We start from the raw sequence: 17410 nt of genomic DNA, 5'->3' as shown, positions 1-17410 counted from the left end.
CTGTTCAATCAAAAACATAAAATATTAAAATTGACTCGATAAAAAAAAATCACCAAGTTAGCTCTAATTTTCACACTTTTACGTTTTCTACTTGACATCACTTATTATGATTTTTTTTTCATAAACAATTATATTAAAACATTTGAAAGATATTTGTCAGAGCATTTTGTGTAATTACTTTTAGTTTTGGTTTTATCTGCGATAAACCACTTTTGGCGCTCTTTTCTACTAGCATCTTTGCTACTAGCATCAAAATAAACCAATTTGAAACAATGAATAAAAACAGTACAAAGTCCAGCCCACCAAATAATCATTAATACTAAGGAAATAATATTTCGTGCTTATTTTCGTATAGATACTTACCAGACTGAACGCTCATAATTTCATCGAAGCGTATAAATTATCACATTTATTTAGTCTCAAAAGTTAACCTGGGGTATCCGAGTGAGTGCGCAATTTGCTTAAAACTTTACAAGCCAGGAACTTTCTAACTTCTTGAATATTTAGCGGCAATTAACGCCGTCTAAAGTAGGGTCAAACATTTGGAATAAGTTATGAAAAATATGCTGACGCTACGCATTTTAATATACACTTAAGTCGACTATATGTGTGATTGACATTTATACATGTTTGGTAAAAAGAAATAACTCTTCTCGAATATAATATGGTCATAAGGTTACCTAACGTGCTGGCCACGGACAATTCGCTATAGCGAAAATTCGCGCGGCGCGACTGGCGGCGCGTCTTGCGAATGAATCAAATGTATGGAAATGTACTGGGCATGCCACGCGCAGCGGCGACCAGCGAGACGACCGGCGAATTTCCCCGAGCGAATCGCGCGGCACGACTAGCGATCGAAACAAATGTATGAGTTATTACGGCGCAGGCCACGGAGTCGAGCGGCAGACGCGGCGACTACTCCCGGAGCGAACTTAATTTAAAATAGTTTGTTTTTTTTTTCGCGAAAATGGAGACGGAAGCTTTTATTGTAGAAATTCTAGCTAGACCAGCTATTTGGAAGTCTAGCCACCCGCAACATAATTTTTCATCATGCCTATATTTTTCATATTTTTGGTGGAATTCTCCGTCTGTAACACGATTTCTATTTAATTCGTGTACTCCACTATATCTTCCAAACATTAAATCTTGAGCATAAAAGCTGCTACTCTCCAAACAACGTCGAGCTAACTTTGATAAAGCTATCTCGTCTCCTCGTCTACACTGGTCGCGGCGGCGAACGCAACTGCCCGTGGCATGCTTACCGCGCCGCGCGACTTGCCGCGCCGCCCGTCGCGCCGTCGGTCGCGCCGCCGGTGTCCGTGGCCAGCCCGTAATACGACGTTTTAAACGTAACTATTAGTTTCACAAAAGCAAATCTTCATCAAAATCCTTATTTATCATTAGATAGATAATAAATCAAACATAAAACCGTTTATACGGAATCACGTATTTGAACACTACCCGGTTCTTATAATTTAGCAAGAACGCGTGTGTGTGCTAAATTTATCCTCAGTTATTATTTCCCTTCAAGTTGATTCGATCAATATCATATCAATATAAACTTTTTAAAGATAAGAGAAGTAAACTTTCTTCGAACATGCTAACTTCGTGAAAAGTAGATAAAATCTCACATCAAAGGTAGGTATAACTCACTTTGCTAGTCTTTTAACTTCCTAAAACTAGAACACCTTCATAACCCTAAGAATTAAGAAAACCAATGCGAATATTTTAAAGTATTCTAAAGTACCTATTGGATATGTTGATTTTATTTAAATTCTTGATTTGACCTACATACATTACATACATACATATTTCATAGTTCATACGTCATAACTTGGCCAGGCTAACGCTTTCCAAAAATACCTTCATAATATTAAACTAGGGTAATTAATAACAAAATTCTTTAATTTTGAATCAATTATTTTATAAATCGAATCCTCAAAAAAGTTCTAACCAATATTACGTATAGTTATAAATAAAATTTATAAATTTTTAGCACGTAATGTCAGTCATAATATTTTATGAAGAATCACGCTTATGAAAACCCATATAAAAACAAATTATAGTTAAAATGCAGTCCATTAAAATGTAACGTGAAAGAGGATTAAAATTTGTCATGAGTTCACAGTAAAATTAAATCCTAGAAGATTGAATTCATATTCCATTTCCCTGTAAATTATTTCAAATAAGTTATACGGTTTCCTGAATTTTACGGGCCCTTGGGTCACATTAGGAAGAACTCTGATATTCTGATCTTTTTCCTTTGAAATTATAGCCAATATCGGATGTGTGTATGAATTTATTAGGTATGTAAAATTATTCATGACAATGAAATTATTCAATAGATTGGTTATTCAAATTCAATAGAATAATTTTTAAAGGGTCATCATGTCATGATCTGTTCATGTATTTCAAATACTTACCTTATACAGTAACAAATAATTTTTATAGGGATAGTCAATCTATAATTACGTAATATCATGGACGATTATATTTGTCTATGGTAATATATAATATTCTTTCGTCACAGAGTAACCAAACTTTTCCAAAAAGGCTTGACCTTTTTTTATATGTTATTTTTTATCAAAATAGTTGAATAGCCTTGCTAACGATTTGGGTAGAAATTTCGCTTTTGGGTTGCCAGTGTAATCACCTAACGTCAATAGATTCGTTAGGCTTACAAATAGTTCGATTTTGTTTGCATCTGTCTGCAGAAATATCTAAACGTTATATTACGAAATAGATCACTATTTTATCTATAGATATTATTGGTACCTTTTAAGTATGTTTGTACCTTTGTACCTTTGTACCTTTTACCATTTTATATCCGTTTTACTGTATTACTACTTGGTACCTATAACATACTACAAAAAGTGATTCGTAGTAAGTTCGGTAGTATAATATATTATTAGTATTTAGAAAACTCATCTTTTCAAAAAAAATTATGGCTATATTTTTTCATTTAAAAAATTATAATGCGAATAATTTATTAACCAACCGAACGCTTTTTTTTAATACAATTATTCCACAATCAATACGATTACAAAAATACAGCATAGCCAGATCAATCCAGTGTCAATCAAGTCAAAGACAGTATAAATGTACATCCACCTTTACCCTTCACACCCGACTGATCACCCCAAATTGAAGGCATGCTGCTAGTGCAATTTTATGTTTGACGTTCAAAAGGCCGTTCAATACACTTTTCAGTTTCTGGACGCAATTTGTATAAATATCTTAACTTTGCAACCAGTTTCATTAAAAAGGTACTTATAAATGTTATTCAATGATTGATTGATGAATTATTATAATATTATCACATTATCAATAATATATACAAAATAATATCTTTTTCAACTACTTAGGTATAATTTTCATTCAGAAGCGTGTCTGATTAAGTAGGTATGTACTTACAACAATTATTTATATAGTCTTCTCAAAAGAAGTTTTAAAATCGTTTGCCATTGCATTGCATGATATGCTTCAATTAACAGCCGTACACAAATTTTATTTATAAACAAAACTCAAATTAAAACGTACTTTATAAGAGAATAGTGCCTGAATGAAAAAAATATTATAATGATTCAAAAATTACAAAGCCTTGGCGAAGGTAATCGAATAGCGGGAAAAATAACAATTCAGGACATCTGTCATTTTTTCAGCGTTCAAATCTAAATGTCAGATGTCAGAAGAGATTTGAAATCCGAAGCAGAGCAGCATTTAAAGTATTTCCAACGTGGTTTTTACACGTTTCTATTCCATTTGTTAAATTTTGAAAGTTAACTGTATTCTTGTTTTTTTTTTATTAATTTTGAAGGCAAAATTAAAATATATTATCTACTAAAATTACTTCCTATAATAACTTTACATAAGACTTGTGTGAACATTACATTAGATATATACCAACATTTGTAACAAACAAAGTAGTTTATTTCATGTTTACACACATCACATTATTAGATGAACAAATAGTATACTGCATTATTATAATATTATTCAACACTACACCGGCTGTAATGCATCACTAGGATTGCATTTGAATAATTAAACTTAATGAACAATATTTGCGCAAAAACAATTCCAAGCGAAACAGTGTTTATTTGACATTATGCTGTCATTGTCATTTAATTTTAATAATACTCTACGGCTCTACGGCTCGCACTGATTAATATAATTTGAATGTTATATTACAGGATCCTTCGCCCATTTTTGCACGTGATTACTATCAAGCTAGTTTTCCGTGAGTAGCTTTATTTTGATGATGATTACTAACTGAATTTTTTTTTGTTCAAGATAATTATCTAAATTATTTGAAAAAATATTAATTGTCCTACAAAATCTATGGTTTGATCAAAGAGTCCCATCTTTCCAATGTGTATCGTTATCGAGGTCATCTTAGATTATTACTAACCAGCAGATTTTTTTGTCTCCATTTAGATCATATTTATGTAATTCAACAGACATATTGTCCTACAAATTGCGTAATAAATATTTGAGAACCATCAAATCAAAACATTTTATCCTTGTTACCTCTGTTAGCTACCACAATTGAGAGTTTCGTACAGTAATTTATTGGGCGTCTCATCAAAATAAAGCTACTCACGGAAAATTAGCTTGATAGTAATCAAGTGCAAAAATGGTCGATGGATCCTGAACTATAACTATTATTTAGCTTTCTTTAAAAAATGATGCATGGGTCACTGTCAATTATTAAACCTACTAAAACATGTGGAGTTAGTATGTATAAAATCATTTTAATATTAGATAAGTCATCCTTGTGTTAACTAAAGCGACCTTAGGCATACCTAAACTTTGTTATAGAGAAAATTGAATGCAATCAATTAATATGCTCAATGAAATCCAGAAGTTATGTGGTTCAATATGAGTAAGTTCAGTGTAGTTCTGCTTTAGCAAAATCAGAAGTACCTACTTTGATAAGCACAGGCAATTTGATAAACGTCGGGTGGAGCAAAGTTTTGACAGTTATTCATTAAACTTTGTTTAAACCTTTCGATAACTCTTCATGCCTTCCTCGCAATCAGATCGAGTGAATAAATAAGATTCGTGATTCGGTTAAGTTCGTTAATTTAAATGGCAAGAAATTGTTATTGAAGATAAATAAGAAGTTCTGTAAATTACTTGTCTCTTTCTATATTTTATTACGTATTGATTGTTGTACATGCATTAGGTCCATGTGTACATAATAATATATCAATCAGACTTCAGAGTACATAAAAGAGGCAATTTAATTTTGTTAATTTTTTTTTCTCCTTCAATAAAACATCTGTTTTCGTCAATGGTTTTCGTTCTTATCTTCTGTCATCTAGTGGGTATAGTACTTCAGTGCCATGTTGAATTTTATTAAAAAGAGTACAGTATTTTTCTTTCTTTCGTATAAAATTAAGCATCAAAATATCTACTAACAAAACATTTCAAAATAATTCACCAAAACATTAACTTATCCGTAATTTCACGCGAGTTCATTCACAGGCGCAAATGTAATGAGTTTGGTTATGTTAGTGCTGTTTAGAGTTTAATTTAATAGTGCATTTCAAACAGCGAAACGTTAGCTAATTAGTAAAATGGTTGAATATTATGTAAACTAGGCGTTGTTTGTTGTTTTAGTAAATAGCAAGTTTGGACAGGGGTTTAAAACGGACTCAATTCATATTAAAAGCGATTGGTGCCTATTTTAATGATATTACGATACAATGAAATATTTTTTTATTATCTACTGTTATAATTAATCCGAATTGAGTGATAATCGCTTGACATTAATTATTTTAGCGACAATCATTAATAAACTTCCACTTGTTTGTTTGTTTGTTAAACTTCCACTTGAGTTTTTGTTATTTCAAAAATAACAATCCAATTGTATAGGTATTTTTTATATTAAGTTAGAATCCATACTAATATTATAAATGCAAAAGTAACTCTGTCTGTTTGTCTGTTACTCAATCATGCCTAAACTACTGAACCAATTTTCATGAAATTTGGTATGGAGATATTTTGATACCCGAGAAAGGACATAGGCTACTTTTTATCCCGGGAAAATGACGCAATCCCGGAAATCCCACGGGAACGGGAACTATGCGGGTTTTTCTTTGACTGCGCGGGCGAAGCCGCGGGCGTAACCTAGTCGCACTATAAAAGATTACTTACGTATTAATTTAATCTTATAAATTTCTAACTGCGTTTTAACTGAAAAAATACCAGGCCATTTTTCTATTCGTGGGTAATTCTGTTTACTTATTTACTATCTACCTTTCTTCTAGTTAAACCATTTTGAAATATGCCGCTTGTTTTAATTATTTCTTTATATAAATTAAAATCACTCCTTCCCCGTTTTCCAATTACAAAGCATAATGCGACTCAGTGCCGCACAATGCCGAATTATGCTGATGCTTAATTGGAACATGAAACGCACCAGCAGGTTGCGCTAAGTTCAGTGTTGAAAAAAAAATATTCATAGAGTTAGCAATAACCTCATTAATGTGTAAATAAAGTGGTATACATAATAATTGGTTGAAAAATATTTACGGTTATTTTAAGTAATTTGGATTTTGATTATTTCATTAACATTTTTTTCAATGTTTGTAACTTCATCCATACTTATATTTATTTTTTAACACAATTTGAATTAACTTTGATTATTTCGAAAAAACTACAATGAAACGAAAGCTTTAAAAAAATTTCCAACAATTAATAATTACTAACGATTAAGTCGATTGCACGCATCAATTCACGCGCATTACTTTTTCTAGTGCTCGATTGTGCGAAGCCAAGAAGCTTATATCTTGTGCGAAGCGTTGCTGTAGTTGGAACATTCAACGTTAAGCATTATGCCGCATAATGCGCTCTAGTGCTGTAATTGGAAAACGGAGCTTAATACTTTTTGTTTTTGGCGATGGCAACAGCTATTTTTGTTTTTGTAACAGTTGACACTTGGTTGACACAGTCATTCAACGTCGTTCTGTGACAGCAAATTTAACATGACTTTGAAGTTTAATTTTGACATTATCAGGTTTCGCAGTTCATTGAATTACCAGAGAATTCCATTTTATTTAATTTCTTAAACTGGAAAATATGTCCTTCTTTGTTAAGCAATGTATTCGACGAGTAAGTAATACAGTTTATCATTACACTGTTAGTAACATAACTTGTACTTTATGTAACAATATTGTTTTCTTTTAGGTTCTCACACCGGCCGTATCCATAACAAAAAATAGTTTTTCCACAAGTAAGTAGATATTACATAATTCATACAATTTGGAATTCATAATTATTCGAATGACCTCCTGATCTTTGGCATAATTTAATTGATTGAATAAAATTTTACTTTCGTACGTCTTGAGACAGGCGAAAGAATCCTATGAATTATACACTTCCTGGAATACATGTAATTATAGAAAATTAGAAGTATAATCACGTTAAAAACCCAGTTAATTTATTATCAGACTTACTTTACATAACTTGAACTAAGTCAACCTGTAGAAATTTTACTGGTTCTGTTCTTCTTATTCTATCTGTATCTACAGCTTTTCTCTCTGTTCTTATTCTTATAATATTTCTCCATTTTACCTCCTAAAGCATTTGTCATCGCTTCATCTTTCACTAGAATGCAAACTACATAATACTCACAAAATTATATTCCTGACTTCATATGGGTCAAAAACTTATTTTGACTAATAACCAACTTATTTACAATTTCAGCTAGTGCAACATTCGTCCCAAGGGTACAAAAGCCTGCACCTGATTTTGCAGCCACAGCTGTAGTAAATGGAGAATTCAATCAGTTGAAACTAGCAGATTTTTCAGGCAAATATGTTGTACTCGTCTTCTACCCATTAGATTTGTGAGTATAGGCTTTCCACCAGAGACAAATTATAAAACAAATTGTATACTAAAACTTCCTCGAGAATCACACTCTCTGTTTTGAAAGACTGCATTGAAATCCATGGCATAGTTTTCTAAGCTTTCATAAAAACAGACAGCAGACCATTAACTTCTTTGAATTTTTTTGTAATAATCCATACTAATATTATAAATGCGAAAGTAACTCTGTCTGTCTGTCTGTTACTCAATCACGCCTAAACTACTTAACCAATTTGCATGAAATTTGGTATGGAGATATTTTGATACCCGAGAAAGGACATAGGCTACCTTTTATTTTGAAATATGTACCACGGGCGAAGCCGGGGCGGACCTCTAGTATTATATAAACCTGGAATAATAAATTGGCAAGTCCAGGTAATAATTATTATTTCTACAATTTCAGCACCTTTGTCTGCCCAACAGAGCTTATTGCATACAGTGACAGATCAAAAGATTTTGCAAGCATTGACTGTCAAGTGATTGGTGTTTCAACAGACTCGGAATTCAGCCATCTTGCCTGGGTCAATACACCAAGGAAGGTATGTACCTATATTCATTTTTTCTATACCATTAATATTAATTTTTTGTTTGGAAGGTAGGTAAATTCTACCATGAATTCATGACTAAACTGGTGAACCGATTTTGATGCAACTTTGTTGTAGCATAATAACAGAATAACTGTTATTATATTTGTATATTAGCTATTTAACAGAATAACTGTTATAATTTGCAATAATCTTAATACCACCAACAATCTTATATATGTTTATTCTTATTAGTAAATTCTTACATTCTTCATTCTAACATATTTTGTATATTAATTCATATATTCATATACAGTGCAACCTCGATATAACAAATCGGAAGGGAACAGATAAATATTTGTTATATCAAGTAATTCGTTGAACTGTTCGGTTCGTTATGTTGAGGTTAGGTTGGTCTAAAATTCGTTATAAAGAGGTCTTTTACGTTTCTGATCCTATACAACTTGCATCTATAACAATAGTGACGAGCAGCAGTGTTCACATTACTTTCCAATTTAAATTATGCAAACAAAAATGATCGTTTTACGAACAAAAGCATGTCGAAACCTGTCGCGACATGAATCACATACTATGAGATTAAGAATCATTACATTGCATTGGTTGGAACTTTATATAAAGGATTTGGGTTGACGAAATTCGTTAATTAGAGGTGGATACTTTTCTTGATAGTTAAAAATTCGTTATAAAGAGGTGGTTCGCACAAAATGTTCGTAATGTAAAGGGATAATTTATATTGAATCTTATGGACAATTCAAGGGGATTACGAAAAATTTGTTAAATCGAGGAAATCGTTATATTGAGGTACGTTATATTAAGGTTGCACTGTATATATGCAAAGGAATTTAATATTATTATTAAATATTATTTTCTTACTAGGATGGAGGTCTTGGTAAATTGGATATTCCTCTACTAGCCGATTATAAGAAAAAGATCTCACAGGACTATGATGTTTTATTGGAAGATGGATTTGCATTAAGAGGTAATAATCATTCTATTTAGATTCTTTTTTCAGATGTACTACTAACTATGTACTATTAAAAATAATATATTTTTGAGTTTGTCATGTAAATGAGAAGGAGAATGTATAATAGGTACATTGAAAAGTGTAATAAAACAAAACTATACAGTGTATAACAGCATGTGTGAAAAGTATTTAGTTCAACTTGCCTTAATTGCTTATATTTTTTCACATCAGTACTCACTAAAAAATATAAAGTCAAAATTAAAATGTGTTTATGCTATAAATCAACTCAAATTGATAAAAACATATTTCGGACCTTAGAGTATAGATATAGTATAGAGCGCGTGTATTGCACAAATTGCTTTGTGCACATCGTAGGCAGATGAGCTATAGATACTATATAGATGTGTGTGTGACAAATAGGGATGGATAGATATCAATTGCGTGATGAGCTATCGATAAGTTATGTAAATAAATATGTATCATATGTAAATTTTATGTTCAATATGTTATTAAAGGAGAAATGTATGAATAAAGTATAAATATGTAATTTTAAATTTGTTTACCAAGTGAATAAAGTGTGTTTATTCCATTTGAATATTTTTTTGTATTAATTATAAGTACTTTAAAAAAATATGTTTAATTGGAATATCAGAAAAACGTATGCACTTCTTAAATATTAAAATTAATAAAATAAAAGATCGGGTTTAGTGCTATTTTTTCAATAATAAATAGAACAATAATAATAATGTTTTAAAATGAGAAATAATTAATAATTTAAAATGAAATAACTAATAAATAATATTAATAATTTTTTATTTAATTTTATCCATTCTATCAATTTAGCGGTCCATATATCGTAACATTACATACTTTTCATTTACACTATAATACATTCGCATTCATAATATTAGAAATTGTATCATACCAAACACACCACAAATTTATTTAAATAATACATTTTTAAGAGAGTTTTAATTTTAAAGTTAAATAAATAATTTGTTAAAATAATATAGTTCTTCTAGTAAACTTTATATCGAGTACAGCGTTGGTCAGGTCACATCACTACGATCACGTGGCGGGAGTGAGGCGCGCGAGCGAGCCTGCGCGTGTCCGCTTCCCACCTCCCCTTCACCCCCGCGATGCTAAATTTATTTTCATAAAAATAAGTATAAGAATCGACTTACTGATGAAATGTGAAACTGAATTTCAATTTTGTGTATTTTCTAGTATCGTTTTTGCAAGATATAACTGCACATTTTACCATGTTTATACCTAGATATGAATAAAAATCAAGAGCAACGCACTTCGTCAGCACTCAACCACGACTACGAGCGCGCGCGGCGGGAACGTCGTGTTGTTCCCACCTGTGCCTACTGTTCCCACTTGGTTGTTCGCGCTCTATAGATATCTATACTCAAGTTTTCGGACACTTTTGCGTTACTAATATCAGGAAAGAAAGTATTATATTATTCGCGAAAATAAGTAGCGCCATCTATCGAAAGTTCTTGGAATTAACAAATCCTTAATGTTAGAATTAAAAAAAAAATAGAGAAAAATTTGATTGCTGGCAAGATCACTAGTAACCGAGAGGCTTTAATTTATTATTATTTTTAATCATAATATAAAAATTTAATACTAAGCATTCAAATGCTTTATAAATGATTTTTTTTTCAATTCAAACAGAAAAAATTCGCAGTTGGATACGAAACAGCGTCTTTCTGCTATTGCGACGCCAAGCCGGTTACTCGTGATCTTGCCATCAATCAAATTTTCTCTATTTTAAAAAAAAATCCTACATTAAGGCTTTGTAAATTTCAAGAACTTTCGATAGATGGCGCTAATAATATAATATTTTCTTTCCTGATATTAGTAACGCAAAAGTGTCTGAAATATGTTTATATACTGAAAATAGTGAACATAGAGGCTAGAGATACGCTACTTTTTATTAGACTGAAACATCTCGTACTCATGGGAAATTAGTTTGTCCCCAAATGCGAAGCTGTTGGTCTAAGATCCGAATATAAGTCGAAATGCAACGGCGTGATAATAGAATGAGACCAATAGTGTATTAAAAATGGGTTGACTGGGAAACTCCTGAACAGGATATTTTTTATTAATTATTAAAAAATCTTTTATTTTCATTTTTTATTAATTGCAGTTTCGAGATAATAAAACAATTTTGTAATAAAACAGCGCTGACATTTTTTTTTTATCATCCTATCAAGTGAAAGTAACTGGTACCGACATACGAGATAGATTTCGACTTATATTCGGATCTTAGACCATGTGGGTTAGTAGACTGTAGAAAAGTCATACCAGTGACTTTCTTACAATTTTCGATAAGTAAAGCGTCTATAATTTGTTATGTATATTTTCTCTATATTCCAGGTCTATTCATCATTGATAGGAACGGTATCTTGCGACACATGTCGGTCAATGACCTGCCAGTAGGACGTTCTGTGGAGGAAACATTGAGATTGGTGAAAGCTTTCCAGTTTGCTGATAAACATGGAGAAGGTAATTTTGTTGATTATATGGATTTTGTAAAATTATGATTAGAAAACATTGATTATACACAAACAGGTACATAAGCAGCAACTTAGCAAAACAAAACTTAAACATTACAATTAAAATCTCCCAATTGTGTTTTCAACGTAATATGCACGAAGACGAATGTTTGAAATGAACGAATGCATGAAACTGTTTGCTTGGACCGGCAACATAGCTTTAATTAGCCGCCTGCCGTGCGGAGCGATAACGTCGCGTCAGCCGTTCGTCGTGCGGTGCGGCAACGTCGCGTCAGCCGTTCATCGTGCGGTGCGGCACCGTCGCGTCAGCCGCTCATCATGCAAAACGGCAACGTCGCATTAGCCGCTCGCTCGTTATGCGTAACGGCAACGTCGCGTCAATCCCTCGTCATGCGTTCGTCGTGCGCCGCACGGGGTTCTCTTTTTACTACTCGACCGAATGCTATTTGAAAGAAAACAAAAGAGTTAGGAAATTAGGCTATTAGTACTCCGAGAGAAATATTGAAGTATGGGTAGCCATAATTTGCTTCAATTGTCTCTTTTTCGCTCACGATAACATTGAATTCCATCTTACGTTGAAGCCTAATTGTGTGTGCGTAGTGTGCCGTTTTGGAAGTTCAATTTGTAATAAAATTCATTTTAACAGTCTTCTGTTACGTCTATTCGCGACAAGCTCAAATATGCTCATCGCATATTCATGCGTTTTGTACTAAATAGAAGGATTCAAAGGTGGTTTAGTCATAATAAGGTTATCAAGTACACTAAATATAAAAACAATGACAATATAAATTAATGTTCGTAAAGTAATAAATCAATAATATTATAAATATATATTGAAGTTAATGATAAGATTAAATATGATGGTCATAAACAACCTACAGTAAAACGATTATTTCATTTGCCGATAACAAGTATATAATTATCTTAAAGACTGAAATGATAATGCTCAAAAGATGTTAATTACTTATGGTGCATTTAAATCTAACGAGCGAATGGTCATTCTAACCCCACTATGTCAAATTATTTCGTTGTTCTTAGTGCGTTCGAAAAGATTCTATGCAATGTTCTATTACTAAACATCACTGAATCTAGTACGTAGTAGAGATAAACTACGATAACATGGCGCGCCCCTCCAAAATTCAAAACGTTTGAAAGTATTTGTGAAAGTATTTACAATGCACCACCAAGATTCACAACGCATGTGTGCGTAATGAGACGGCCGTCAAAGAAAAACAAATCCACGGATTTGTTGCTCGACTAGTCACGCTCTAATCGCTCATTATTATTAGTAATGGCGCTGCACTGACGTATTCTATGAAAACGACACGTGCGTTGTCTTGGGCGCTCGGCAACTTATGATTAGTTGACCAACAAATCTGGACGTAAAGTACTAAAGACGAATACGTACAACTACATACAAACTCCTTCGTAAGGATGTCACTACACACATTGAAACAGTAATTTGGAGGGGCGCGCCATGTTATCGTAGTTTATCTCTACATAGTAACTCAATGTGCGTACCTACGTTTTCATATGAAATGACTTTAAATTGGACACGCTTACGTGGGGACAGCTGGTATTACTATATAAATAGCTGCTTAGCCGGTAGTCTTCGCCCGGGTTGTTGTTCACAAATAATGGGTCTTTATATTTATTAGTTATAGAATTTTCAAAATCAGTTAATTAAATCTAGAGATTAACACAATCCTAAACTACCTCTTTGTATAGATAAATAAATATAATTCCGTGTTGACTAAACACATCCATAAATACGATACTGCTATTTACATCAAAGTACAAATAATTTTTTTATTATAAGATAAACATACTGTAAAGGCACGTGTTGTGCTTTATCAATAGTTTATCTTCAACTGATATTTTATATCATTATTTAAGCCATATATGAAATCTCCCCTGAACTCCCCCATATTTTTTAATCTAAGTCTATCTAAACATAATCTTAGAGCTTATACGCACTATGCGGGTAGCCGCATTGCGGGTAGCCGTCCGGCTGACCGCAAGCACAATTATGTACGTAATATTCATTTCTATGCGCACTGTGCGGTCTGCGGTAGCCGCATCGCAGTGCGCATAGAAATGAATATTACGTACATAATTGTGCTTGCGGTCAGCCGGACGGCTACCCGCAATGCGGCTACCGCAGACCGCACAGTGCGCATAGAAATGAATATTACGTACATAATTGTGCTTGCGGTCAGCCGGACGGCTACCCGCAATGCGGCTGCCCGCATAGTGCGTATACGCTCTTAAACTTGTAATTAGGCATTAACCACTAGCATTCTGCACGCGGCTTCGCCTGCTTTGTCTTAAACTTGACAAATTACGAAAAAGCTTCCTCCTGAATCACTCTATTTAATAAATATTTAAAAGAGCGTGTGGGCCCAGCATACGTGTCGGAAGTGAAACTTGTTTGGCAAGATTCGAAGATACCGCATAATGTTCTCTTTACTCCGAAAATAAGTCGGTTTTTCCTTCCTGACGCTATAAATCCAGAACGCGCGAACAAATTTCCACGGTTTTGCATTCGTTGGAAAGGTCTCGGGCTCCGTGAGGTTTATAGCAAAGAAAAGGTGTCTCTGGTGGCGAAACTGAGTTCGCCCTAACTAACGATAAACGATAAGTTTTACATTTATTACACAGGTAATATTTTAATTTACAAGATAAATGTGAAAAGTAGATCGTAATAATAAACATTATTTCAAAATAAATAACGTCGAACAATGCGTCGAACACATTCATTTCAAATCGAAACTATGACATGTGACGCAGGACGCTTGCAAGAGAGATAGATATATGTGTCAAATCAAAAACTTTTACTTTTATTTCTATTTATTCGGTATAATTACGACTTTAAAGTGATCAATATGATCATTATAAATACAAATAGGAATTTACAATATCACGAACATGTGACACAACCAGTATTTTACCAATTCCATACGTGGTCATACATGTTTCAAAACACAAACTTTTACTATTATTTCAATTTTTCCGGTATAATTAAGACTTAATATTGATACATATGATCATCTTATATATAAAAATGAATCGCAAAATGTGTTGGTAAGCGCATAACTCGAGAACGGCTGAACCGATTTCGATAATTCTTTTTTTATTATATTCCTTGAAATACGAGGATGGTTTTTATGTAGAGAAAACGTAAATATGTACCACGGGCGAAGCCGGGGCGGACCGCTAGTTATAAATACAAATAGGAATTAACAATAGCACGAATACGTGGCACAACTAAAATTTTACCGATACCACCCGTGGTCATTCTCCTTTAAGTGTACAAAGTATCAAATCTATCCGTTTAAAGTGGGTCAATATTGAGTCCAAAGGAATCGGTTATATACAAACATACAGGTGAACCATGAAGCTAATTAAAGCATATTAGAAACCTTAATTATATTTTTCACAGAAACATGATTTGCATAATTAATTGCATTAGCTTATCAGATGATTGTCACTAATTAATGATTGCCATAAGCCTTTTTGTATCTAAAAGAGATATTTGAAGGTCAAGATAGTTTCGAGGAAAATATAACATTACTAGATTTCCGCCCGCGGCTTCGCCCGTGTCTTCAAAGAAAAACCCGCATATTTCCCGCTCCTGTAAGGTTTCCGGGGTTATATCAGCTACCTACATACCAAATTTCATTGTAATCGGTTCAGTAGTTTTTACGTGAAATAATAACAAACATATCCATCCTCACAAACTTTCGCATTTATAATAGGTATTAGTGGGAAGTAGGATTTTTGTTTCGTAATTCGTCGTAATCGTGCATTCAGTACCAATGCATTCTTCTGTATGTATGTCGAATATTCGTCGTTCTTCTTAGACCCTGTCTAGAAGTCTAAAATTTGCTATCTCCAGTATTTCAAATACTTTCCCTCCAGGGCCCATCGAAAATTTCCACACTGTATATAATAACTCTGAAGATGATAACGGCACATTAAATAATTACGATTATTTTTGCCTGCCTAATTTTGTTGCGGGAAGTAATGTTGTAAAAGTAAATATTTATATTTAGCATTAAAATATATCAAATGCCTACTAGATTCAACTGCTGTGTGTTGTTTATATTTTGAAAACTAAACGTTTAAAGCCATGATTTTTTTGTATAATAACATCATGGTACAAAGTTGGAATTAAATCTGTCCATTTAATGTGGGCAGTGCCGGCCTAAGGGGGCGTGATGGGGCGATGGCCCAGGGCGACAAATTCTGGGGGGCGCCAAGGTCTGAAGTTTGAGTCTCTTGCCTCAAGTGGGTGCCACAATATTTTCTCCCCGTGTGTCAGGGGCCCTTACGCTGGCACTGAATGTGGGTCAAAATTGAGTCTAAAGGTGTCCGCTAAATACAAACATACAGGTGAAGCTAATGATAGCGTGTCGAAAAATTTAATAACAATTATATATTACATAGAAACATGATTTGCATAAATAATCGCATTAGCTTATCAGATGATAACAACGACACCTTATAAAACAAAATCTGTACAGACGTCGGGGGCATGCCAAAAATATACATGTCGTCAGAATCTGCTATTTAATTGAATGACTAAAGAACAACTCGTCAAGTTGTTTAATTTAATTATGTACCAATAAATAAATGTTACGTTCAACGTCTTGACTGAACGTCATTTAGCATAGTCATTGGTTTGGATAGTGATCCTTGATAGCGTATTTGATTATTTGTAGGCGTAAATTTTCAGTTATTTTAACTAAGATAAAATAAATGTATTCTCCCTTGAGTTTGTTAAGTTTATATGTTTAACTTAATTAAATTTTATCTTTCAGTGTGCCCCGCTAATTGGAACCCAGAAAGTAACGCGGATACAATCAAACCTAATCCTAAGGAGAGCAAGGAATACTTCCAGAAAGCGAACTAGATTAGTCAGTCAGTCAGACATTTTGTCAGTCTGTTAGTGGCCTATAAATGCCTTATAACAGGCAACACTTCCAACTTTGACAGTCTAAAAGGGTTGCCATGTAAAAAAATATATTAATTGTCATCGACAGGAATGAATAAACATTGTTTAATTGTAAAATAATGCTTTTATATATAATACGTGAATTAGACTGTCATTAGTAATACAATTAAATATCGAATTATATAACACAATAATAATTGTAAACAATTGAATGTGTAACAATAAAAAATACTAAACTAGCGCCCGTGGTACATATTTTATTTATTAATTTAATAACTTACTAAAAAATGATTGAAATCGGAAATTTAATTTTTGTTTCGATACCCGCTTCACGTGTAAAGCCCCTATAATTAATTGGGTTTTTGTTAAAAAGTCGTCATTCAATATTCTACAAAATCAAATAAATATATCTTTCAATAGACTGATTGCTTTTATCAATGTAATCGATTGAAATGTATTCAAAACAAAAAAGAGCCAACCCTTATTTTCCTGTTCTTATGGTTCATTTAACATCAATAGTTTTGAATCTGATATTTTGACT

General features: G+C 32.9%; 1 protein-coding gene across 1 annotated transcript; it reads left to right on the top strand.

Annotated features, from left to right (window-relative positions):
- The first annotated feature begins 6965 nt into the window (after positions 1-6965).
- On the top strand, positions 6966-17051 carry LOC149898226 (peroxiredoxin-2-like). The gene is made up of 7 exons (XM_090115333.1): positions 6966-7119; positions 7195-7240; positions 7714-7855; positions 8279-8414; positions 9297-9399; positions 11773-11901; positions 16736-17051. Exons 1-7 carry the CDS (start codon positions 7087-7089, stop codon positions 16825-16827), a joined length of 681 nt encoding a protein of 226 aa, XP_089971459.1. The 5' UTR covers positions 6966-7086; the 3' UTR covers positions 16828-17051.
- Positions 17052-17410: the final 359 nt, after the last annotated feature.

This window comes from Colias eurytheme, chromosome 23, assembly GCF_061535395.1.
Source record: "Colias eurytheme isolate Ceu_HAF_F1 chromosome 23, ilColEury1 Martin Lab GWU primary, whole genome shotgun sequence".
Lineage (NCBI taxonomy): Eukaryota > Metazoa > Arthropoda > Insecta > Lepidoptera > Pieridae > Colias > Colias eurytheme.
The sequence above is the reverse complement of the archived record's forward strand: the minus strand, read 5'-3'. Positions and strand labels throughout refer to the sequence as shown.